Below are 23,949 nucleotides of genomic sequence, written 5' to 3'. Positions count from 1 at the left end.
AAACAACTAGGCTGGTTTTTATCTCAGTTTCAGAAACTTCTAAAAAGTGTGGTTATAATGCCTACCTTACAGATAAATTATGGGATCCAATTGGAAAGTGCTTTAGAAATTGTAAGATGAAATACTTCTAAAATATATTACTTTAGAAGTCCAATAATAATCAATAAAACTCCAATACATTTTTTTTTCTGTTAAAAAAAATATGTGGCAGCTCCATTTGGACTGATAAAGTCCCATCTTCAAGGTACATTTTAGGTGAAAACAACAGTGCAGAAGAGTATATGTAGCATGCTGCTGGTCATCTACAAACAAAAAGAACATCACATGCATGTTTATGTGTATCCTTGTGTAGACCATGTTTGGAAAGATTCAGGTAAGAAACTAGAAACAACAGTGTTTTCTCTGCAGAGAACTGGGAGGCCAAGGAATAAAGACTTACTTTCAATGTATACTCTTTGTACCTGTTGGATTTTGTATCATCTGCATATGTTACCTATGCAAAAAGGTAGAATACTAATTTTAAAAGAGCATAGTCAAGAAAATGAGAAGACAGGCCACAGACTAGGAGAAAATATTGGCAAAAGACATATCTGATAAAGGACCGTTATCCAAAACATACAAAGAACTCTTAAAACTCAACAGTAAGAAAGCAAACAACCCAATAAAACATGGGCCAAAGACCTTAACAGACACCTCACCAAAGACATACAGATGGCAAATAAGCATATGAAAAGATGCTCCACATTATATGTCATCAGGGAAATGCAAATAAAAGAACAAGAAATCAGTACACACCAATTAGAACAGCAAAATCCAGAACACTGACATCACCAAATGTTAGTGAGGATGTGGAGCAACAGGAACTCTCATTCATTGCTGGTGGGAATGCAAAATGGTACAGCTACTTTGGAAGACAGTTTGGTGTTTTCTTAGAAAACTAAATATACTCTTAGCATAGGATCTAGCAGCTGTGTTGATTAGATTAGATCTTAGGATTTACCTAAAGGAGGTAAAAACTTATGTCTACACAAAAACCCGCACATGGATGTTTAAAGCAGTGATATTCATCATTGTCAAAGCTTGGAAGCAACAAGATGTCCTTCAGTATGTGAATGGATAAATAAAAACGTGGTATGCAGACAATGAAATATTACCAAGCATGAAAAAGAAATGAACTATCAAGCCACAAAAAGACACAGAGGAAAGTTAAATGCATATTATTAAAAGAAGCCAACCTGAAAGCACTACATACTGCATGATTCCAACTATATGCCATTCTGGAAAAGGTAAAATATGAAGACAGTAAAAAGATCAGTGGTTCCCAGGGGTTTGGGGGAGAGGATGAATAGAGCACAGAGGAATTTTAGGGCAGTGAAAATACTGTGTATACTATAATGATGGATACATCATTTTACATTTGTACAAATCTATAGAATGTACAACACCAAGAGTGAACCATAAAGTAAACTTCGGACTTTGGGTGATTATGATGTGTCAGTGCAGCTTCATCAATTGTAACAAATGTACCACTCTGGTGGGGGATGTGGATAGTGGGGGAGGCTGTGCCTGTGTTGGGGCAGGGGATATATGGGAAATCTCTGTACCATCCTCTCAATTTTGCTGTGAACCTAAAACTGCTCTTAAAAAACCAAAGTTTTAAGGAAAGAAAAAGTATTTAAAAGGAGAGACAAAAGAAAGAAAATGAACAAAAGAGAAGAGTCCTAGTTGGAGCAAACAGGAGCTCAGAACTTTTCACTTGTTATTTGGAAACAACTTTTATCTTCCCTAGACATATAGGACATAACCTGGAGACCATGCGGTCCAATTCCCAAGCCATCTGAGGACATATATGTGTGGAAGGCAGTTGTGGTAGGAGGCTTTTGTCTTTTGGCAAATCCCCAATAGTCAAACAAACAAACAAAAAAGCCAGTGGTATTGAAGTAAAAGGACCTTTATGTCCTGTGAGCCACATGGCCTAAGTTTCTCTTGGCAAAGCCAGGTCCCCAAGAGCTGTCCTCATACAGCTGGGAAGCCCCCTGGCTCTGCGGTGGGGATGTCTGCACCAGTGGGTGTTAGTGGTGCCCCGGGCTCGGCACACCTACAAGCCACCCCTCATCCGGCTTCAGTGCACGCGCACATTTCAGTAGCAAGCCAGAGGACCCACTAGCTGCTCGGAAAGCCCGTGATGACACGAGGGAAGCGAGCAAATGGACAGCAGGTTAGTATTCTGCTTGGGAAGAGAGAAGAGAAAGTTCCTGTGTGCTGACTGGGGTTGGGGGCAGGGAAACCAAACATGCAGCGAGGCCAGAAAGCAATTGAGATGCATACAAGTGAGCAGCAAGGCCCTGGAGGCGCACGCAGAGCAGCAGAGCCAACTTTTAGTGTCACCTTGATGGGGAGTAAGATTGGGTAGGAAAGGTGAGGGAGAAGATTTGGAAGATGACAGTTTTCAGAAGACTGGGAATACAGAGACATATACAGTACCTCTAGGTAAATGCGTGTTAACCCAACAAATGAACAACTCTCCTACCATCCCTGCTCACCATTATCTATAGGGATGGAGGATCTTTTGAGGTTTTGTTATGCTAGTGCATTGTGTGTTTATAGCGATCACAGGAAACACAGAAACACACCTGGACTGGCTTTTATAGTTCTAATCAGGCCTTCGATGCCATGCGTGGATTCTGAAGAGATGCTTCAAAAACAATAACAATAGTACCTCAGCGTTATTGAATATTTATCATGTGTCCAGCTTTGTATCTGTATTAACCCAATTCAGTCTTCTCCACGGGGATCTGAGCCAGGCGCTAGGCTTTTCCTTGTGTTTTACAGATGAGGAAAATGAGGCTTACCCAAGTTCACGCAGGAGGAAGGGACAGGGCTGGCATCCAGAGCCCACACTCTGGGCCACCGAGCTAGTCTGTCCATGAAAGCTTTGAGATGAATACAGCTGTCAAAAACAAATGAGCAACAGCTACACGGGAAAGAGGAGGTGAATAGTGGCGCTGCGTTTCTAAAGCTGGCTTGAGGCCAGCAGAGGGATGGGCAAACCCCAGTGTTCAACTCCTCCTGACGGCAGAGCCACAGATGACTGCTCACAGCTGCGGGTCTTCCCTGGCTGACAGCAGGCCTTTTCTAGGACCTTTCTTTACCCCTTCCCCTTCCTCTCTTCACCCCTACTCTGGAGGCGGGTCGGGGTTGGGGGGCAGCTCCTGTCGTAGCTGCTGTTATTGTTCAGGTGGAGCTCAAAGAAGTCTGCTTAGCAGAGGGTGGCCATTTTGATTCCCAGACTTGATCTCTCCTAAGGGATAAGCCGGCTCAGGTCAGTAGGAAAGGGCAGAGTGATTTCACACTGAGAGGAGTTAGGAAGGCCCCTCCCTACTCCCTCCTTGCCTGCCCTCTAGGGGACAGTCTTGTTTCCATGATCAACAACTGCCATCCCTGAAGTATTTAGGGCACGCTATACCTTTGGAGAAAACAAAGGGGAGGCTTTTCCTTTCCTTACACCTTAACAGTGATGCTCAAACAAAGCCACCTCGCCCGAGGGATGTCCAGACATCTACCTGGATTCGAAAAGTGGCCTTTTCTCAGAATACCAAGGCAAAGCTGCTGACTTAGGCAGAAGTCAGTCCCCAAAGGGGCCAGCCCTCAAAGTAAGATGATGGCAAAGAGTTGAAGATGCAGCAAACTAAAGGTAATGTTCCCATCCTCCACCAGGACCCCAAGAGCTTAGAACCCAGCAGTGTTCGTACTTCAGCTCTGTTGGGAAAATAGAGCTCTATTCCTACTGAGAATAGATGCAATGTCAACCAAGAAACGTTGAACCACGCAGAAAACCTGAAACTGGGTTAGTGCTTCCTGACAAGTGTGATGAGGACAATCTACTCTCCCCTCCTGGGGCTCTGCACCTGCTCTCCTAGGGGATCGGCGAGCCAGGGTGGCTTTCTTCCCAGCCTGTCCGAGCAGTGTGGCTGGTCTGCAGCAGGCCAAAGGTCCGTGGCTGCTGAATGTTCTCTGCTCCTCATTCCAATCTGACGGCTCCAAGCCTTCCATTGTCAGGCTGCCAGCGACCAAAGCCAGAGCCCCTGACAGCCTGGTTTTCTAAAGATTTTCTTCCCTTCAACTTGAGTTAACCATTCCCTGGCCAAAGCCAGACTCCTGCTAGTTTCTGAGCCTGTGCACTACTGTTTTTTTCAACTAAGGTGGAGAGCTCCCAAGTCTCAAGATCAGATTTCCCTCTCTCCCTCATCTTCTACTCCCAAACCCGGGGCAAGGGAACTGAAAAAAAAATTAACTGATTACCTAACATCTAGGAACAAGCCCCTGTAGTCCAAGTGGATAAAGCATGGGTCTGAAGGAGAGACCTGGGTTCAATCCCAACCCCCCTCCTGGCTAGCTTAATGACTGTTGGGACAGATTACTTACCCTCTCTGTGCCTCATCTCCTCACTAGAAACTAGGAATAATAACAGGACTTACTTCATAGGGTCGATAAAGAGGATGGAATGGGACAATAAAATGCCTTGTCCATATTAAATGACCAATAAATGCTAGTTATCACATTATTACAATTTCTTATTCCTAGGGAAGACTTCCCTTTCATTACCTCCTCCAGCCATATTTTGTCCCCATCCTTGCCCCTGACAAAGGTCTCCCCACCAAAGGAGAGCACAGATTTAGCCCTGTTCATTCATATCCCATCACGTTTACTGAAATCAACAAGCTAATGAATAAAAATTCTATGGTGCTGACTTTCCAAGCACTTCTAGGTACCACACAAAACGGTGTGAGGTTTGAAGACCTTTTTGAATGGTCTGTTTGTTGAATGAACGGAGGGTGTTCATCAAAACGGTGTCAAGACTGTTTTACTCTGTCCTTTTAGTGTATTTACTTATTTTGAAATGTTCACAGCTGGAGCTGAGATACACAGAACCTGAGTGCTAAGGCAGGGGGTGGGAGATAGCACATTATCAGGGCGAGGACTGTAGGCAGTTTTAGACAGGGGACAAGCAGAGGTTTCCTTATGTCAGCAGGCTGGGGAAGGAGCAGACTGTTCTTACCTTCAGCAGAGGTGCGGACGAGCACACAGACTTGAGGCTCACCTAGCAGCAGCTAAGGTTCAGTTCTGTTCTCAGAAGGCAGTGAGATCTTATAAGCCAGCCCTGAACTTCATTCATTTTTTAACAAGTATCAGGTGCCTGCTACATGAGGCTACATGCTGTGGGGACATAACAAATGTGTAAGACACACGTCCCAAAGGCAGAGAGCTCAAAGTCTAAAAGGAATAGTGGTCACAGAAGATTACAACACAAGGAAGCATGTGACTACAGCGAGTGAGCTATGGGCATTCGGGATGGGGAGCCTCCTTCCTCTTGAGGGGTTGAGAAGAAACTTCAGGAGGGGACTCTGACAGGGTGGAGATGCCGAGCAATGGTGCAGAGATGGCAGAAGGTGGGGCATGTACAAAATAAACTGGCTGGATCAGAGCACACATGCAGGCTAACAGCATCATTTAAAACGGGTTGTGCACCCGCAAAGCTCTTGAAACAAAATACGCCCTGGAGGAGGTAACAAAAGGAAAGTCTTCCCTGGAAATAAGAAATTGTAATAATGTGATAATAACTACCATTTACTGGTCATTTAATATGGACAAGGCATTTTATTGTCCCATTCCATCCTCTTTATTGACACTATGAAGTAAGGGGTGGGGTGGGGGGGAACAGTAAAAACACAGCGTCTGCAGTTATTGACAGAGCACATAGTTAACTTGGATTCTCTTGCCCCTGCATCCCCTCCAAAGTGGTCTGGAACACCCTCATTGTGGTTCTACAAAGGTGAAATAACCTGCCTTTATCTGTCACGATAGGGTAGCTGTTGGCGGGGGTGGGGGTGGTGGGGGGAGGTTGGGAAAAACCAACTCATTTATCAAAGGAAAGCAACAGATATGTGCTACTGTAGGTCAGAAGAGGCAGCCACCACGAGGCAGATCTCAGTTGAGGGGGAGATGATGCTCCAGGCAGAGGTGATAGAAATGTGAAATACTTATTCTTTAGGGGGATGTGGGAGGGTGACGCTAAGATCATTTTGATTGAATTGCAGGTGGGAACAGAACAGAGGTCAGAAATAGGCATGTTTTGTTTGGCCCAGGCAGGATTTAACTATTTTTATTTGCCAACATTGAAAAATTGGGAGATTTCATGTAAACATCTGGATTTTAGGTTCCCTTGGAAAGTGAGCCCACATTTCTAAATGGCATCCATCCTTTTGAGGAGAGGACCTTGCTGCAGCCTCCTCTGGCCCACTTTATTCTGCACTGCAGTTCATATTTAGATGCTAATCACATTTTGTGAGCACAGTGCTGTTAGTTCTCTGGAAGGCTTCTGAAAGCCAGGATGGCTCCGAATGTATCTGAAGGCTTATTTTTTAGGGGGTGTGTGTCATGTTATCTAGGTTTCCCTACTTTCTCTTTTTCCCATTACTTCCAAGTTCCTGCCGGCACCTGATTTTGCAACTCCTGATACAGAGAGCACAGTGAGGGTGGCAAAGTTGGTAAGGGCAGCATGCCAGGCCAAGGGGCTCAGCCTTTATTCTCTCAGGGCAATAGAGGACACAACACAGGCAGATCTTAAAATTCATCTAGCAGAAGCCCCTGGGCTGGGCTGGAGGTGACTGAAATGAATATTGACCCTGGTGATAAGCTACCCAGTCTTACCTCTCAAGTTACTCAGTTACTGAGTGGGTAGACTTGGGCAGGCAACAGAGCCTCTCGGTGCCTCACTTTTCTCCTCTGTCAAATGGGCTTGATAAGAACAGTATGCACCTAGTAGGGTTGCTGCCGGGATTAAATGAGATGATGAGCAGAAAGCACTTAGCCCAGTGCCTGGCACATGAGTGCCCGATGCTTCTGATCATTTTTAAAATGAATCCTGAGACCAAGGAGAGGGTGACTGCAATAGCCTAGGTATGAGCTGATAAGGTCATAGATTAAGGCAGGGACAGTTACAAAAAAAAAAGACCAATGTGGGAGCATTGGGAATGAAGACCCAACTGGGTCCAACTGGGTTGACTGGGCAATGGGGAAGAGGGAGAGTCAAAGACAACTTCTGGATCTCCAGCGTGGGTAACTGGGGGAATGCTGGCACGGAAATGGAAAACTTGGGAAGACACTCTGATACAGCCTAAGTTAGAGGTGACCCTGGAGAGGTGACAGCCAAATGGCAGTGTCCAGCAAGCAGTGTAAAGTGTTGGACTAAGGCTCAAGAGATGTGGCTCAGGCCCGAGGATGTAGACTTGAGCCTGAGGAACCACCAGAGGGGAGGGGCACCCTGGAGGGAATGGATGAAGCTGTGTGCCCAGGTCAGCATCTCAGGAGGTTTAGCATCTCTGTTTGAACAGCTGGGGCCTCTCTTCACTCAGGGACCGTGTGTATTCTGCTCAGTCAGCTGCGCCACTTGGACACTACCTTTGTCCTTCATCTTGTGTGCTTTCAGTTCAAATGCTGACCTGGCCCAATCCTGCTCGCCTTGTGAGCCCTGATGGGATCAAAGTCCCCTGGGGTAGTAAGCAACAGGCTGACACTTGGTTTTATGTTTGATGAAATGCAGACACCTAATATGGGCCGTGGGGAGAGGGTGTCAGGCAGAGTTGTGGGGGTACGAGCTTGTGCCTGCTGCCTCCCTCCTGGTCCTCTCGGAAGGCCCGCCATGTTCCAAGGCTCCACCTTCTCATCTGCTCTGCGGATGTTCCCGGCAGCTTGTCTCCCTCTTTTTCCACATGAACTGTCCAGAGAACCATGTGCACTGGACTCCTTGGTCCTTACAAGGGGCCCATAGATTAATCAGACAAATGAATCTCCATCAATATTTTACTCTTCTACTTGTTCTCTCAATACACTAAGTGCTGCCAGCCTCTTCAGACCCAAACTCTGGGCCAGGTATGCGAGAGGCAAAGGCGAAAAGCCTGGGCCGTCCCTGGAAGAGCTTGAGCTGAAATGCACTGAAGTGTGTGGCCAGGGGATTTCAGGCCGGGTGGTCCTGGGCTCCAGGAAGGCGCACCAAGTGGGGATACCTCATCCCATGTGTGCATAAGACTGACCCACCCCTCTTCCCACCGGAAACCACCCCATCAAAACATGCACATGCATAATTTATTTACCTCTCCAGTCTCTAGCATGCCAGCCAGGAGCCAGGGTAAGAAAAAGAAAAAGGAACAAAATGAGTGTAAGCACGGTGATGGAAGGGCTCAGCTGGTTAAACAAGACTTCCAATTACTGTCATTAGTGTTCAGGAGAGTTCCAACCTGATGTGGCATTAAACGGGCAGATTGTGTGTGTATGTGTGTATCTGGATAAAAGCATATATTAGGAGAAAGAGACATTCATACAAAGTGGCCAGCCAGTGTGGGGGTTGAGGAAATTCCCTGTCCAGCTGGTTATCTAACAGACACCTGACTTTGATTTGCTTCCTGATGGACAGTGTAAGGAGGAAAGCCAATGGAATGCAGATGTTACCATTAAATGTGCTCAGGTCAGAGGAGCCTGGCTGCCCTGTAAAGCTCTCTCAAAAATTCTGCTGGCAAACGCAGCCGGCTCCAGTGGGGGATGAATGTTATTAAAGCTCTCTCTTCTTGGAGAAGTTGGATTGTGTGCTTTGCAGGAACAAACAACCACAACAGAATTTCAGGTTAGCCTGCTGTTTCTAGGCTTCTTATCCTCCCAACTGAAGATGTATTTCGAGCAGGGATTAGGAGACTGTTAACTGGACACCCATCACTAGCTGCAAGGCTCTGTCTGATATTGGCAGGTAGTGCTCAGATATGCTCCATTTACTGCAGCGACATCTAATGGCCAGAGAAAGCAATGCATGTTTGCATTTAAAAGCAGCCTGTGATTCTGTCTTGTGGGGGGTGTCTTTTTTTTTTAAGTAGCGTGGACAAGGTATTATTGTTTATTAACCCCTGTAAAATAACACTTTGACCACAACCCTAAGAATTAGCTTCTGTATCTTTGGATGACATTTATGTTGTCATTCATAACTGGATGCTGATCATACTTTATGAAAACTGCACGATTGCCTCTTTGGATTTTTTTCCTTAACAACCATCATGACTTTGCATTTATTTTAAAGCTTCTTGTTGAAGCTGTGTATGCAGTATGCAGAAGGTTTCCATGCAAGGGGAAAGATTATCAAATTTACCCCCAAATACCCACTTCTAGTGTACAGAAGATTGTTGTGGTAAGTACATATTCTAGAGTAGAATGTAGTGTTAGCTAGATTTTTCCCAGTAAGTAGTGGTGGCTTCTCCCCCAGAAGAGGTCATTGTTCTAGCTCTCAGGTGGAGAAAGGAAAGCCAAAAGTTAATGGTGAAGGCTGAAACCTGCACCCCCACATTTAGCTGTCACTGAATTTCATCTGAAACCCTTTGTGATATTGTGATTTATAATAAGAAATATATACATGGTCTTTGTCCCCATTTCTGGCACAGAGTTCCTATAACCCTTGAAATTAGGATTCCTAAGTGACAAGATCAATAAAGGTGTCTTGATACTTACAAAAAACCCCTTTCAACCACATCTGAGTTTATGTTAATGTGGTGACTTCTGGAAAGCACTTAAAGATGGGGGCTGGTTGCCAGTAATCTAGTGAGTAAACGGGTTTCCTGAGTTCTGTGCTCTAGCAATTTTTTTTTGCTTAATCAAACAATTTAATCAGGTTAATCAAAGGATAGGGTTGTGGGAACCTCTCACTTATATATACCTCAGAAGCACAGGTAACAACCTAGGCTTGAGATTGGCATCCGAAGTGCGGGGCAGTCTTGTGGGACTGAGACCTTAACCTGTGGAATATGATGCTATCTCCCAGTAGAGAATGTCACAATTGAGTTGAATTGCAGAACACTCAGCTGGCATTGGAGAATTGCTTGGTGTGGGGGGAAAAACCCACACACACATTGGAGCCAGTCCCAGAATCTTACCCTTTCTCACTGAGTACCCCAACCCTCAGGCTCAAGGCCCTGGGTCTGCACAGGCTCACTCTGGGGAGGAAGCTGGCTCAACAAGCGTGAACTATATGCATAAGGAATACTCAGTTATAAGAAGTGGCAGAAAGTCCTGGATAGATGACTCTGACTCTACTAGTTCAAAAACTGATCCTCCAAGTGTGGAAGCCAGGGTATAAGTAGCCTTTGTTTCATCCATCTTCTGATGGTCAACCAGCGAGAGCCCATTCTCACTCCTGACAGGAAGAGAAATTCTTAGGGCCAGGATTTTAAAAAATGAATTAAAAACTTATAGTATATCATATTTCCTTCCCACTCAACCTCACCCTGGATTTTTTTTTAAAAGAAGCTATCTTAGAAACAGCATAATTACCATATGAAGAAATCAACTTTCCTAAGAGTTGACCATATGAAGTTGCCATTTGGGTATGTCACAAAGGGAAGATGTTGGCAATTTCATATGGTTCAGTATAAGAAAGAGGACTGAAACTAAAGGAGAGATATACTGTATTCCTGAATAAAAGGCAGAATATTTTACACAAATTATTCTGAATATATAGGTTTAACACAATTCCAGTCATAACCACAAGGTAATTCTAAAGTTCATCAGGAAGAACTAATGCCTGAGAATAATCAAGGAAATGTTGAAAAGAAGAGTGGTGAGGTGATAGATGCCCTGCCAGATATTAAAAGGTATTATAAAGCTCTAGGAATTGAAATAGCGTGGCACCGGCACGAGAACGGACTGACAAGTCTGCAGAGCCGGATACACAGCCCTGAGACAGACCCTAGCACACCGGAACATTTAGGATGTGGTAAAAGTTGCATCACAAAGTAGTGGGCAAAAGGAAGATTATTCTAAAAATGGTGCTTAAACAATTGGTAAACTATCTTAAAAAAAAATCAGTTGATTATCTCACATCGCACCCCAGGTAAATTCTAGATATGTCAAAGTATTAAGTGTAAAAGTTACAATGAAAATATTGTTTTTCATAAGTCACATGATTGGAGGATGGGGTATACCTTTTACACAGAAGAGCAAAGTTAGAAACAAAAAAACAGTAATAGATACAATTGCATAAAAATGTAAAAATATGTACAACAACACAAACAGCATCAGAAGCCAAATGTTGAACTGGGAAAAATGTGTGCAGTGTTTGACAAAGGGTTAATATCTTTAACACATAAAGACTTTTTACCAACTAGTAGGAAAAGCTGAATAGCCTAGAAAAATAGGCAATTTGGACATAGTAGAAAATTTACAAAGAAATACAAAGGACCAAGAGATATATGAAATACATGCAGTTTGCTTATAATCAATGAAATTCAAATTGAAACAATGTGATAGCATTTTTCAGCTATTAGGTTCTTCAGGATTTAAAGTGATAAGAATTACTCTTGACAGGAGTTGAGGAGATGAACCACCCTCACTCATGGCTGGTGCACGTGGAAACTTACAACCTTTCTGGGGTGCAAACTTCATTAAGAGCCTTAGAATTATTTTTATCTTGTGACCTGTATTTCGAGGAATATAGCTAAAGAGTGTCATCACAGATGTGAAACAATACAAGGGTTTTCACTGCAGTGTTATCACACTGAAGAATTAGAAACAGTCTAAATATTAAAAAACTGAGAAATTGTTATTTATGGTATGATGGAGGTAGAGACTGAAGTTATTCTGCACAAACCAAGGAATGCTTAGGGCTGTTAGAAGCTGGAAGAGACAAAGAAGAATCCTCCCCCAGAGCCTTCAAATGGGGCATGGCTCTGCCAACACCTTAATATTAAACTTCTAGCCTCCAGAACCTTGAGAGAATAAATCTATTATTTAAAAAAAATTATAGCACATCCATATGGTAGAATACTACGTGATAATTAGAAAAGATGTTCTCAATACTTGATGGCCTGAGGCAATATCCGTTGAATGATAAGTGAAAAAAGCAGGATACTAAATTTTATATACAATAGGAACACAGTTTTGTAGAAAAATAACTTTTTATATACATGTATTATATCTATATTTATGCACATATATACATATACATACACATATGAATATACACACAAGTAAAACTATTAATCATTAAAGTGCATAGGTATTCGGCTTATAGGTAATTATTGTTTCTTTTTCGTGCTTTTCTGTATTTCCCAAATTTTCTATGATCTATGCACATTCCCTTTTTTATTGTGATAAAACAGACATAACATAAAATTGACCATTTTGACCATTTTTAAGTGTATGTACATTATTCTTAAAATTAGGAATAATGGATTTTATAAAGAAGTCTGTGCTAAGCAGGCTCTAAACTTGTATCTACGTTGCAATTACAATACTGTGACAATTTTTAAAATTTGCTCGGACAAAGGACAAGAAAGGAACACAAGCCAGACAGATGAAAATTGTGGTTGACTGGAGCAGCAAAATTGGGTGTAATCGTGATGTTATTATTCTGAAAGCAGCTTTTCTTTCTAGGTGGAGATAAGTACTTGCTGGCTTTTTAGTGCTGAGGGAGATGAGGCCCGGCCCGGCAGAGAAAGTCATGAGGGGAAGCTGGGGGCCATTGAGATAGCAGAGGGACAAGTTAGAGCCACGGGGAAACACAAACTCACCTGGGACTGATCATTTAAAATTGGATTCAGCTGGCCCCAAATTAATATCCGCACAGCTCTTCAGGAATATATCAATTGTATAAATCAGGATTTGCCCAGAAGAGGCCAGGAAGGCAGGCAAGCCTGTGGATGTGGAGTTTTAAGGGAGGCTAGCGGTGAGTGAGCAGGGCAGATGAAAAGCCCTGCTTGATTCTGAGTCCACCCCACTGTGTGGACCTGCCTGTAAGCCCAACGTGACTTGGACCATTCTGATTTTTCTTTGATAAAAATTGGCTGATCCTAGGCTAAGCCAGTTCCTCACTTGGAGACCTTGGATAGCAGGCTTTTGCTTCTGTGGCCTGTAGCGAAACTGAGTCTCTTAGGTAATAATTAGGAAAATGCAGGTCCAATCCCACAAAGACACCAACACATTTTAAATGCAGTTACTTCCCCAGGAGGGGAATCAGGGACCACTGGGCCCTTGTTATTGATAGTCCCTGGCTTATTTTCGTTCTTTCCAGTCTGTTTCACTGAGGTAAGGAGAGTGCCGTGTCCTCGCCATGAAGGCTGCAGGAAAAAGGAGACATGGGAGGCTGCACTGATGTACTGGGCAGTGGCAGCCATGAGGAAGAGAGAAAAGAAAAATGGACATCCTCTGGAGGCTTCATCAGAGACCTAAAAAAGCAGAGGATGGGAATGGGGAGATGGCTTGGACTCAAGCCCATTGCCCTGAGGTTAAGTTAGCAGCAGAAATGCCACGGAACAGGGGTTTGCAGAATGTTTGTACGAGCAGTCACTAGCTCCTTGGAAACCTGGCACTGCTCAGGCGCAGTGTTCTTTGCTGTTGTTACCCACCCACAAACACTTCAAGGCACCCCCTCAAACATAACTCCTCACCTGCATCTTTCTCTTCACGGTGTCGAAGGGGAAGGAGAGTGTCTGGGTCACGGCAGCAGCCAGGCAGACATTGGCAAAGTTCTGGAAGAGAGAGAATCGATCTCGGGGTCCATTCCAGATTTTCTCCAGGTTCATGTAAACTAGAAGGGAGCCAGCAGAGAAAGGGACAGCACCTGAAAAACAACACCAGGGAGAGGTTGTGATGTCTCCGGAGACACCTGGCTTGAGAACATAAATGCCTGTGGGGAACCCAGGGGAAGTAAATAGGACCATCTCTCGGCTTGTTAAAATCATTCCAGCCGAAGCAGCAGGAGCTTTCTTGGGTGAGGACGACATGCTGTATTTTGATAGGGGTTGTGTCATTGGTCAAAATGCATCAAATGGTTCCCTAAAGGTTTGTGTAGTCTATGTAAATTTTACTTTTAAGAGAGCCATAAAGAAATATTGAACTCTAGTTAATGATATGCATGTTGAAGGGTTGAGGGGCAAAGTTTATTGATGTTTGCAACTTACATGGAAATTACTAAAAAATATATGAGTGATGAGTGGCCAGAAATGGATAGCTGTGATATAGAGCAAAACGTTAACTGAAGGATATGGTATATGGTGGGTATATGGATGTTTTCAATTCTTTTAACTTTTCTGGGTGTTTGAAGTTTAAAAACATAAGAGTGTTGAAGAAAAAAAATCATTCATTAAAAAAAAGTTAGTGGGCATCACTTAACCAAGTTTAGGAGGCTAGGAGGGACTCATCTCTAGCTGAGAAGAAACATTCTTAAAAACTGAAAAGTGAGACAGTAGTGGTGAGGGGGGTTACTTGACCTGGCCTCTAGGAATGATGTGGCCATAATAGGGTCCAGTGGGCACCCTGCACTGTGTGGCAGCCTCATCTTTCTAGGGAAAGACGGTGAGCAGGTAGGGCAAGAGTTGGCACTTAGAAACTTCCAGAAACTTTGGGAGCAATCTCAAGTTTACACAGGGACTAAATTTCTCCCTCAAAATGAGATTTAAAAGAGGGGCTAACACTAGTGGGGTTGCTCATCTTTAGAAAGATGTAATACTTATTTAATAAACACATTAAAAATGATGCACCAACTCTGTATCTTCCTTCATTTGGAAAACGTGTGTAGTAACCTATAATGAAAAAGAATATGAAAATATATGTATGTATATGTATGACTGAAATATTATGCTGTACACCAGAAATTGACACATTGTAACTGACTATACTTCAATTAAAAAAAAAAGAAAAAAAGAAAAACAGAAAAAAGATGTGGAGCTTATGCTATGTGATGTGCCTTATGCCAGGTGCCAGGAAGACAAAGAAGGTAAGTAGGCTAATTCCTGGAGGTGCTTACCATCTAGTGGAAGAGACAGACAGCTGATATGTGCCATAACAGGAGGGCTGTACAAAGTGCTCTAGGTACACAAGGATCAGAGGGATGAATTTTGCCTGGGGGAACCAGGAAGGATGTCACAGAAGACAGAACTTTTCAACTGGGTCTTGAGGAACGAGTAGGAGTTCATCAGATATCGAGAGAGCAGGCAGAGAGAACAGCATGTACAAAGAGAGTGGTATTTCCAAGAAATGCAAGTATTTCTGTATGGCTAAAGCAGGAGTGCAGATAGAGGCGTGGTAGGAGATTGGGTAGGAGAAGCTGGCCAAGGCCAGGTCTGAAGGATCTAGTTTGCCATAAGGAATCTGGGCTTTTCCCTGTAGCTCATAGGAGTCAGTGAAGGCTTTTAAGGAGGGAAGGGGCAAGAGGGTGGTGAAATGATCAACTTGCACTTAGAAAGATCACCACACCCTGGCAGCAGGGCACAGGGTGGACTTGGGCAGAGAGACCCAAGACTGGGACCAGGTAGGAGCCTCTAGTAAGTGTCTGTAGGAAGGATGATGATGAGAGTGTCACTTGGGGCAGAGAAGATGGGGATGGAGAAGGGGGCAGACTTGAGAGTTAAAAGAGGTGAAACTGACAGCACTTGGCAGCTGAAGCGGAGAAGAGGAGTCAAGTTGAGGCGACTCTAGGTTTCTTCAGGTTTGGGCCACTGAGTGAAAGAAAGGCGGTTTGGTTCTTTAGGGAACAAAAGAGGGGAGCAGGTGTGCCACTAATGAAGACATCAGGTTTAGCCTTGACTTTGATGTGCCAAGGGAGCGTCAGGTGAGGGTGTCCAATAGCAGGCATTTGTACTGCCATTGGGAATTAGTAGTAGTCAGTGGTTAAGAAAGAGGGCTCTGGGGTTATATTGCTAGGTTCTTCCACTTTCTATCTATGTGACCTTGGGCAAGTTACTTAGCTTCCCTAAGTATCTATTTCATCTGTAAAGTGAGGTTTAAATGAGAAACTGTATGCAGAGCATTTAGCACAGTGCCTGGCACATAGTAAACACCAATAGATGTTAGTCATTGTTATTATAGAGAGGAGATTGGGAGTCATTAGAGTATAATGATGCTTGTTCAACCCACTAGCTTAGATGAGGCCTCCTAGGGAGGGTACGGAGTGTGAGAAGAAAGCTAAGGAAGGAGCTGGGGGAGCAGAGACATGTAGGGGGCTAGTGGCATCAGATGAGCCAGACAAGAAAGAGCTGCAGAGAGGTGGGAGAGACATCTAGGAGACAGTGGAGTCCTAGAAGCCAAATTTCCAGAATAAAGGGTGATCAATCTCATCAAATGCTGCAACAAAGGTCAGATAAAAGGTGAAAGTCTACTGGGTTGGCAACGGGGGTCCCAATGACCTGGCAAAGTTTCCAAAGATCACAGAAGCTACAGTTGCTGCCCTGGTTGTGCTCATACATGCATGGCTGCACACTGAGACTCATTCCTCAGTAAGATGGGGAGTGGGTGGGATTGTCTTCCCATCAATTTATGCTGAGCCATCTCCACTCTGTCCTACCCACCTCCCAGGGATGTTTAACAGGCCAATGTTAGGAGTAGGGTGTATGGCTCTGGAATAGAATGAAGCTAATCAACTCTATATGGATTGAATCCATATGACCTTGGACTCAGTTAAATGGATTTAACTGGTTACAAATGTCTATAATACATTCATATATATCCCTTGAAGTCAGTAAAATGGATTTAATTGGTTACCAACAAAGGTATACAATCCAGTTGTATATATCAAAGAACACAGCCTTTTCTTGGACAAGGTGAAAAGTTCCATCTTACCTAAAACAGTAAGGGAAACCCCTCGATAAAAGGCCAGGAAGCCTTCCTGTTGATAAATAGTAGAAAAAGCATGGAAGATCCCCCTGTAAGATGGTTCCAGCATGTTCTGCACAATTAACCGGGTTTTGATGAGGTCAGTAGGATATGTCACAATGGTGGAAACCATGCCTGCGAGACTCCCAGCCATGATGGAGTGCCACTGGGAAATATGGCCCAGGTCATCTGTGAACAGCACGACAAACCTGGGAGAAAACAGGGAGAGAAGCCCAAGGGAATCAGCTATGGATTGTGCTAGAGTAGTCTATGCTACTTACTTAAATTTTTTTAAAATTTAGGTATAGTTGATTTATTCTACACTACTTACTGCAACATTTTCCAGCATTTGGAAATCCTTTACAAAGTGAAAATTACTATACTAATATATTACGATTAGTGAATAACATGTTCAGTTCTACTATATTTATGTAATTCTTGTCAGCTCTAAGGAGGAGATTCTTAACCCTCTTATTTGTAACTACCCTAAGTCCTTCCCACTTCATCTTAAGCATTTCCCCCTGTTATCTGTGTAACTGTCATTCCTGGCTTGCCTGTGGGGTGTAAAGGAACAGATGTACTTGGTAAATGCTGAACTGGAATGCCCTCCTTTGATTCTGTTGAAACTGAAATGAAATTGCTTGAAATGGTGAATTTGAGCATCCCCAGTTATTGAGTTTTTAAAATATATTGGTTTAATAATTACACAAGAAGATATGCCACCCCACCCAGTGTCAGGAAAATGACAAATAGAAATAACAAGATACCATTTCTCACCCAGCAGACTGGGAAAGATTAAAAAGTCTGATAATATCAAGCGATGGTGAGAAAGTGTGGAAACAGGAACTCCCACTCACTGCTGGTAGAAGTGTAAATTGGTAGGTCACTGAAGTATCTAGTACAGTTGCAAGAATGCCTACTTTGACCCCAGTGATTCCATTTCTAGGTGCATATCCTAGAGCAACTTTTGCACATGTACATATGAAGACACATACTTCATTGTATGTGTTGTTTGTAAGTAAAGTCAAACAATCTAACTGTCCATTGGGAAGGGAATGGATAAATTGTATCCATACAATGGATACTACAGTTAAAATGAATGAGCTTTAGAACTATATATTAACATGGATAAGTTATAAAAAGCATAAAGTTGAGTAAAAAAAGCAAGCTGCAGAGTGACCTTTAGTGTATGGTAACTATCTCACATTGTCGCTCTATATCCACAGGTTTCAGGACCCTCCACAGATACCAAAATCTGTGGATGCTCAAGTCCCTCATATAAAATGGTGTAGTATTTGCCCTCTAGTATACTTTAAATCATCTCTAGATTACTTATAATACCTAATACAGTGTAAATGCTATGTAAATAGTTGTGGAGCATGGTATATTCAAGTTTTGCTTTTTGGAACTTTCTGGAATTTTTTTCCCAAATATTTTTGATCTGTGATTGGTTGAATACATGGATGCAGAAGCTGAAGATACAGAGGGCTGACTATATTTAAATTAAGAAACACATCCACAAAACCATATCTTAGAGTAATCATGGATAGCTATAGATACACATGAAGAATTATAAAACAGACCTCCAGGAAGGTGGAGAGTGGATGGGACTGGGGATGAGAATGAAGAGGACTTCAGCTTTATCTCTAGTATTTTATTTCTTGTATTAAAAAGAGATACTTGAAGTATCTTTTAAACTAAATATATTTCATGTTGTCAATTCTGCATGGTGGGTATGAGTGTTTGCTAGACTATTCTTTGTGTTTTTCTGTAGTTTCATAATTTAGTAAAAAATGGCTTTGGGTGGACTTTTCTAAATGCAAAACAGAAAGTCACTCTGTTATAATCTCTTTTTGGAAGCAGTGCATTCCCAGTCATGAGGGCCCACCTCAGCAGGAATCGTAAGGGCACTTGTACACGGTGCACGTTCCCTGGCCAGAAAGCAAAGGAATTTTGCTTATTCTTGCTGATGAAGACAAAATACAAAAGGGCTTGGAAACCAGGAAAAATAATGTTTTCTGTCAGAGTGAGGGAGGAGGAGAGGGAGAGCAAGGATTTGAATAAAAGGAAAGTGAACAGAGCTAGGCTAAAATAAAGGCATTGTATCTTTTTGAAAAAAATGAGAGCATCCCAGTTCTTTGGCTTTCAAAGCTCCAGAGAAAAGGTGTATTTCCTGCTTTTTCAGTTTGGCCCAGGCCAGGGCCCCCTGCCTGATAAATAAGACGTGTGGCTGTTCGGGTGACATCACTGAAGGGGATCTGGGACAGCTCCTTTGCTCTCAAGTCAACCCTCATTGATTAAAAACGTCTCCTTCAAGCTATAGGAAAGTCTTGACTTCATTTTGTCAACTGACCTTAACTGCGCCAGCTGAAACAGTCATTTGAGATGACCAGCTACCTTTTAAAGATGCAGGTAACTAAGCTAGCATTCACCAATGGGCCATCTGCCTCAGTTTCAGTGCCTGCACCCTTCCCTGCTTCTCCCTCTGCTCTCCCCTGGCCAATCAAGTGGAGAGGAAGCTTAGCAGGGGGAGGGGAGACGAAGTAGAAATGCTTGTCTGGAGGGCTGGTCTGCAGCAAGCTGGAACAACCTAGAAGAAGGAGGAGTTTGAATGCCAAAAGAAACACTGTTCATTCTTATCACCTCACCCTTATTCCCCACCCCACTCACCACTTCCAGGACACTAATGAATTCATTACCCAGTCACTGAACATCCACAACGTGCCAGACACTGTGCTCGTATTCAGCATAGATCATAAGAGGGTTCAGCAGTCCTGCCAAAGAGATGACTAATAGGGGCAACAGGAGGGGAATTAGGCCCTTGGTTCACTGAATGACATAAATTGGGAAGAGGAACCCTGTCTTTTATCAGTTTGTTTGATAAAGTAGGGTCTTACTATCCAATACACAAAATTAAAAAGAAAAACCAAAGAAAGTCCTTTCTTTTCAGACTCTTACTATCTGATACGGAGACCAGGACTACACATCGTTCCTCCTATAATCAGAGTCAAGGCAGGCAACCCTGATAGGCCATCAATGATGTCATCCTGGTCCCTGCATCTTAAGCTCTTGTCTGATTGGCTGGGGCAGCAGTGTTCCCCTTTCTGCTCTTCCTCCCACTCCCACACACGCACAGAAGCTTCTTCCAGCGAGACTGGATAAGCTGATGAACAGCAGTAACCCCTTCCTTTCAGGCACACGGATATTACACACACCCTGGTTACATGTAGTTAGAACTGTCAACACTTCAACCTAACACAGGTTAACAGCCAAACACAAGCTCATGAGTCCATTGCACAATAAGGAAATGGTGTTGGTTATGAACAGTTTCAGAGTTTCAGCGACCCAAACCAATGTTTATACAGCTAGACAAACAGTTGTGGCATAACGTTGGGTGAGGGTCTACTGTGTGATTTCTTTGAAAGCCATCCACTGTGTTAGGTTTTATTTGTTTAGTACAAGGACCTAGTTCCTAATAGACTCTACTGAGTGGATCCTTTTAGTTGGAAATCCAAGTAAGGAGACACTTCAGCATCACAGTGCTGGGCAGAGCCCTGGACTAAGGAGCGAGAAGACCTGGTTTCAAGCTCTAGCTCTGCCATTAATTGTGTTTGTGGACAAATCACTGAACCGCTCCATTCGCTGAACATTCTGGATGTTTCTGCTTTGTTCAAATCCATAATCATAGGCTGTACTATTACCCTCAAAGAACTGATTTGCAAATTCATGGTCAGGAGGGTAGAGATTAGTCAGTGTAATGATGGACCAAAGGTATTGTCTTTACGTAGGAAGGATGGCACCATGATTAATCAATCACTTTGCTGTCCATCACTGAAATATTTCCTTTTTAGTTTCCAGAAACTAATCTTGCAGAAAAAAATTAGCAGACCTAGCCTGGGTAATTATCCATTCTTTCTCTCCCACACATCTCATCTTCTCCATTCCCACTGTCACCAGCCTATTTCAGGTGCCCTCAGCCACCACATGGGCTAGTGCAGCAGGTTCCTAACTGGTCCTGCCACCCCTAGTCTTCCTCCTCTCTAGTCATCCTCGCCTGCTACCAGGTGACAGTAATCCCTGTTGAATTGCTTTAATCACAGCATTCCTCCCATCAACCTCCCCCCCACCACAGCTACCTTTGCATTCCAAGTAAAGTCCAAACTCCTTAATCTGGCCCTCCAAGATCTCATTCCAACCTGCTCTTCTGGCTGTATTTCCCATTATAGCCAGAGACACACCTTATGCTCCAGTCGGGCTGCATGCCTTCCCACCTCTGTGCCTTTGCTCTTGGCATTACTGGCAATATCTTTCTCCCCATCTTTGCCTGAAAACTCCTACTCATTCTCCCAAGCCCAAACTCAGATGTTTTTTCTCTGCTGTGAAGTCTTCACATCTCCTCTACCTCCCTCATCAGAAGTGTGAATTTCTATAGGACTTTATCCTTGGTAGTCACATGCTACGAACATAGAATGGTTATTCCATTGCTTTGTAAGCTCTGGGGCACAGGGACCATGCCCCTTTCATCCTTGCATTGTCTCAAGCATCATGCACACAGTGGGCACTTAATGAGTGCAGAGAGAAAGGCAGCATGATGTAACAGGGCATGGGAATTGGAGTCAGAAGGCCAGGTGGTGGGGCTCAGCTCTGTTACTGATGAGTGGTGTGGCCAATCTGAGCCCAACTCTGCATCTGTAAAATGGGCATAATACTTCCTGCCTTGTGGACCTTACAGGGCAGGAGGCAAGAGTTGTAAAATCCAACGATACACACACACATAAAATGGTAACTAGGTGGAGATGGATATGTTAATTAGCTCGATTGTGGTGATCATTTCACAATGTACATATATCAAAACATCAAGCTGTATACAATTTTTCTGTGTCAATGGTATCTCAATAAAGCTGTTAAAAAGCCAATGATATGCAGTCAGCTCACCGTATACATGGGCTCTACAACTAACTATGGATTGAAAATATTCAGGGAAAAAATTGCAGAAAGTTCCAAAAAGCAAAACTTGAATTTGCTGCATATCAGCAAATATTTACATAGTATTTACAACTATTTACATAGTATTTATATTGCATTAGGTGGTATAAGCAATCTAGAGATGATTTGAAGTATGTAGGAGGATGTGTGTAGGTTATATGCAAATACTACTCCATTTTATATAACAGATTTGAGCATCTGTGGATTTTGGTGTGTGTGTGTGGGGATGTCCTGGAAGCAATCCCCTCTGCAGATACTGGGGGATGACTGTATATATTCTAGATGGTGAGCAGCAAAGCCACAATACTTAAACCAGCCTTTGAAGTTTTGCCTCCCTCCTCTTGGTACACATTCCAAAGGAAGATTTCCATACTACTTTGTGGAGAATGGAGTGAAGTGGGGAGAAACTGAATCATTAAAACTCAGAGGAGAACTGTTTACAGACTGCAGGCCAGATGCTGCTGAGGGCAACGGGGCTGGGGGGGAAAGAGCTCTATTCCGAGGCATAAGTGAAATGAGCGCTAGCCTCAAAGACCTAGTAGTGATAAGGAAGATTCCCTAGGGCTTGTCAGCTGCCAGGTGAGACTTCCACTTCTGGACTCCCAGAGCTAAAGGCAAAATCCTTTGACTGTCAGCCTCCAAGGCTGACCTGTGTGGTCAAGACTGTGTGCTGTTTCTCTAATTCCCAACCAAGGCCGTCTTTGAAGTTGGCACCGTGCCCACCCAATGAGGAACACAGAAACCGTCCTGCCCTCCCCCCCCGCCAAATATAGAAACATCCCTTCTCCCTGAAATTACATCACTACCATTTCATTCTTTTAGTCTTTGTTTCCAGTTAAAATGCAAAGATCTCTGAGCTCTGAGGAAGCTTTAAAGCTCATCCTGCATTACATATTTAGATGTTTTCCTAAGAGGCAGCTGTTGTGGGAGAAGATGTTAAAAGCCCAAAAGGAGGCCAGTGGGCAGCGAGTGGGGCTGTTTGCAGTTTGGGGAGGGGAAGCTGCAGCCTGTTGAGCCCTAAAGGCCAGCTTCTGGCGTGGGGTGCAGAACTCCGTGGCCTTTTTGTCGCCATAGATTGGGCTCTCTGCCCCTAGCGAGCACTTTCTTCCGGGGGCTTTGATCACACGGACACACTTCCATACACGCACCTTCAAAAGGATCTCTGTCCTAAGCCAGCCAAGGCAAAATTTCCAAGTTGGTAGACGGTGGGAAGGGTTAGGAGCCATCTCTCCGGAGATCTCTTCACTCCTTCCCCCAAATCTCCTTTGGCTCCCCTTCCACCTCCTCGCCCATCCAACCCGGTCAGCCTCTCTGCGCCAGAGCTGCGCCCGCACAGAACTGTACCCGGCGGGGCAGGAATCCTAAGAGAACGTAAAAGACCTGGGGACTGAGCTTTGGGGGTCATAGATGTCGCCGTCTGGCCAGACGGGCCCAAGGGGCTCCTACGCGATCCGGAAGCGGGCCGTGGCGCACCGCCCGACCCCGATCCCGGGTACCTCGGCGGCGTCGGGCCGCGGGACCCCCAGCGGAACCCCCGCGGCACCACGGCGGCGGCCTCCCGGGCCCTGGGCCCCGCCCACGCCGCCCGCGCCGCCCTCGCGGCCCGCGCCCGGCTCTTACTTGCGGTAGGCGGTCAGCTGCACGGCGCTGCAGGGGAAGAGGCGCAGGCAGGCCACCGCGTTCCCCTTCCACAGCGCGCGGGGCCCCTCGGTCCGCCACACGCGGAGCCCCGCTGCCCACGGCCCCCGGGCGCGGCCGCGCACGACGCCGACCTGGGCCAGCACGGTGGCGAGCTCCAGCGGCGCGGTGAGGCTGAGGCTGAGCGACCCCGCCAGCCCCGCGCACAGCAGCCGTTGGCTGCCCGTCAGCCGGCCGTCTCGCCGCCAAGTCGCCATCGCGCCCCGCCGGCCCGAGGCCCCCGCCGGCCCGCAGATCGCGTGGCTCGGGCCTGGGGCTCCCGGGTTCCCGGCGCAGGGGGCGGGCCAGGCCCCGCCCGGCGTGGGGCGGACCCGCGGCCCGGACGGGAAGCCGGGTCCTCTCCCGGGCCGAGCCTGCCTGAGGCTCGGGAGGGGTTGAGGAGGCCGGGCCTGGAGGTGAGGCCGGCCCGGGGCTGAGGCCGCTCCGGTTTAATGTCTGCTCTTTGGCCGGCCCGTTTCTGTTTGCCGCTGAGAGTCCCCGTGTTCTCTCCAGGCCTAGCCCGCTCGACCTCTTGTGTCCTGAGTATTCAGCGTCACCCCGCTCCCCTCCCCCGCCTTGTTTACCTCCTTTCTCCCTTTCCAC

The 23,949-nt window shown here is 44.9% G+C and overlaps 1 protein-coding gene and 1 pseudogene across 2 annotated transcripts in view; one reads left to right on the top strand and one right to left on the bottom strand.

Moving 5' to 3' along the window:
• LOC105062986 (tripartite motif-containing protein 60-like) overlaps positions 1-389 on the top strand; it is a 2,057-nt pseudogene extending 1,668 nt beyond the window's left edge.
• The window catches only part of SLC25A43 (solute carrier family 25 member 43), a 34,894-nt gene extending 11,221 nt beyond the window's left edge, over positions 1-23,673 (bottom strand). Inside the window, exons 1-3 of one of the 2 annotated variants that reach the window (XM_074359948.1) lie at positions 23,290-23,673; positions 16,651-16,892; positions 13,482-13,654 (exon numbers count right to left, since the gene is read on the bottom strand). In XM_074359948.1, coding sequence (XP_074216049.1) covers positions 13,482-13,654; positions 16,651-16,892; positions 23,290-23,564 — 690 coding nt within the window. In that variant the 5' untranslated portion in view covers positions 23,565-23,673. The remainder of the gene's footprint in view (positions 1-13,481; positions 13,655-16,650; positions 16,893-23,289) is intronic. The other variant, XM_074359947.1, reaches the window with a different exon arrangement.
• Positions 23,674-23,949: the final 276 nt, after the last annotated feature.

Source organism: Camelus bactrianus, chromosome X (assembly GCF_048773025.1).
Source record: "Camelus bactrianus isolate YW-2024 breed Bactrian camel chromosome X, ASM4877302v1, whole genome shotgun sequence".
NCBI classification, from domain to species: domain Eukaryota; kingdom Metazoa; phylum Chordata; class Mammalia; order Artiodactyla; family Camelidae; genus Camelus; species Camelus bactrianus.
The sequence above is the reverse complement of the archived record's forward strand: the minus strand, read 5'-3'. Positions and strand labels throughout refer to the sequence as shown.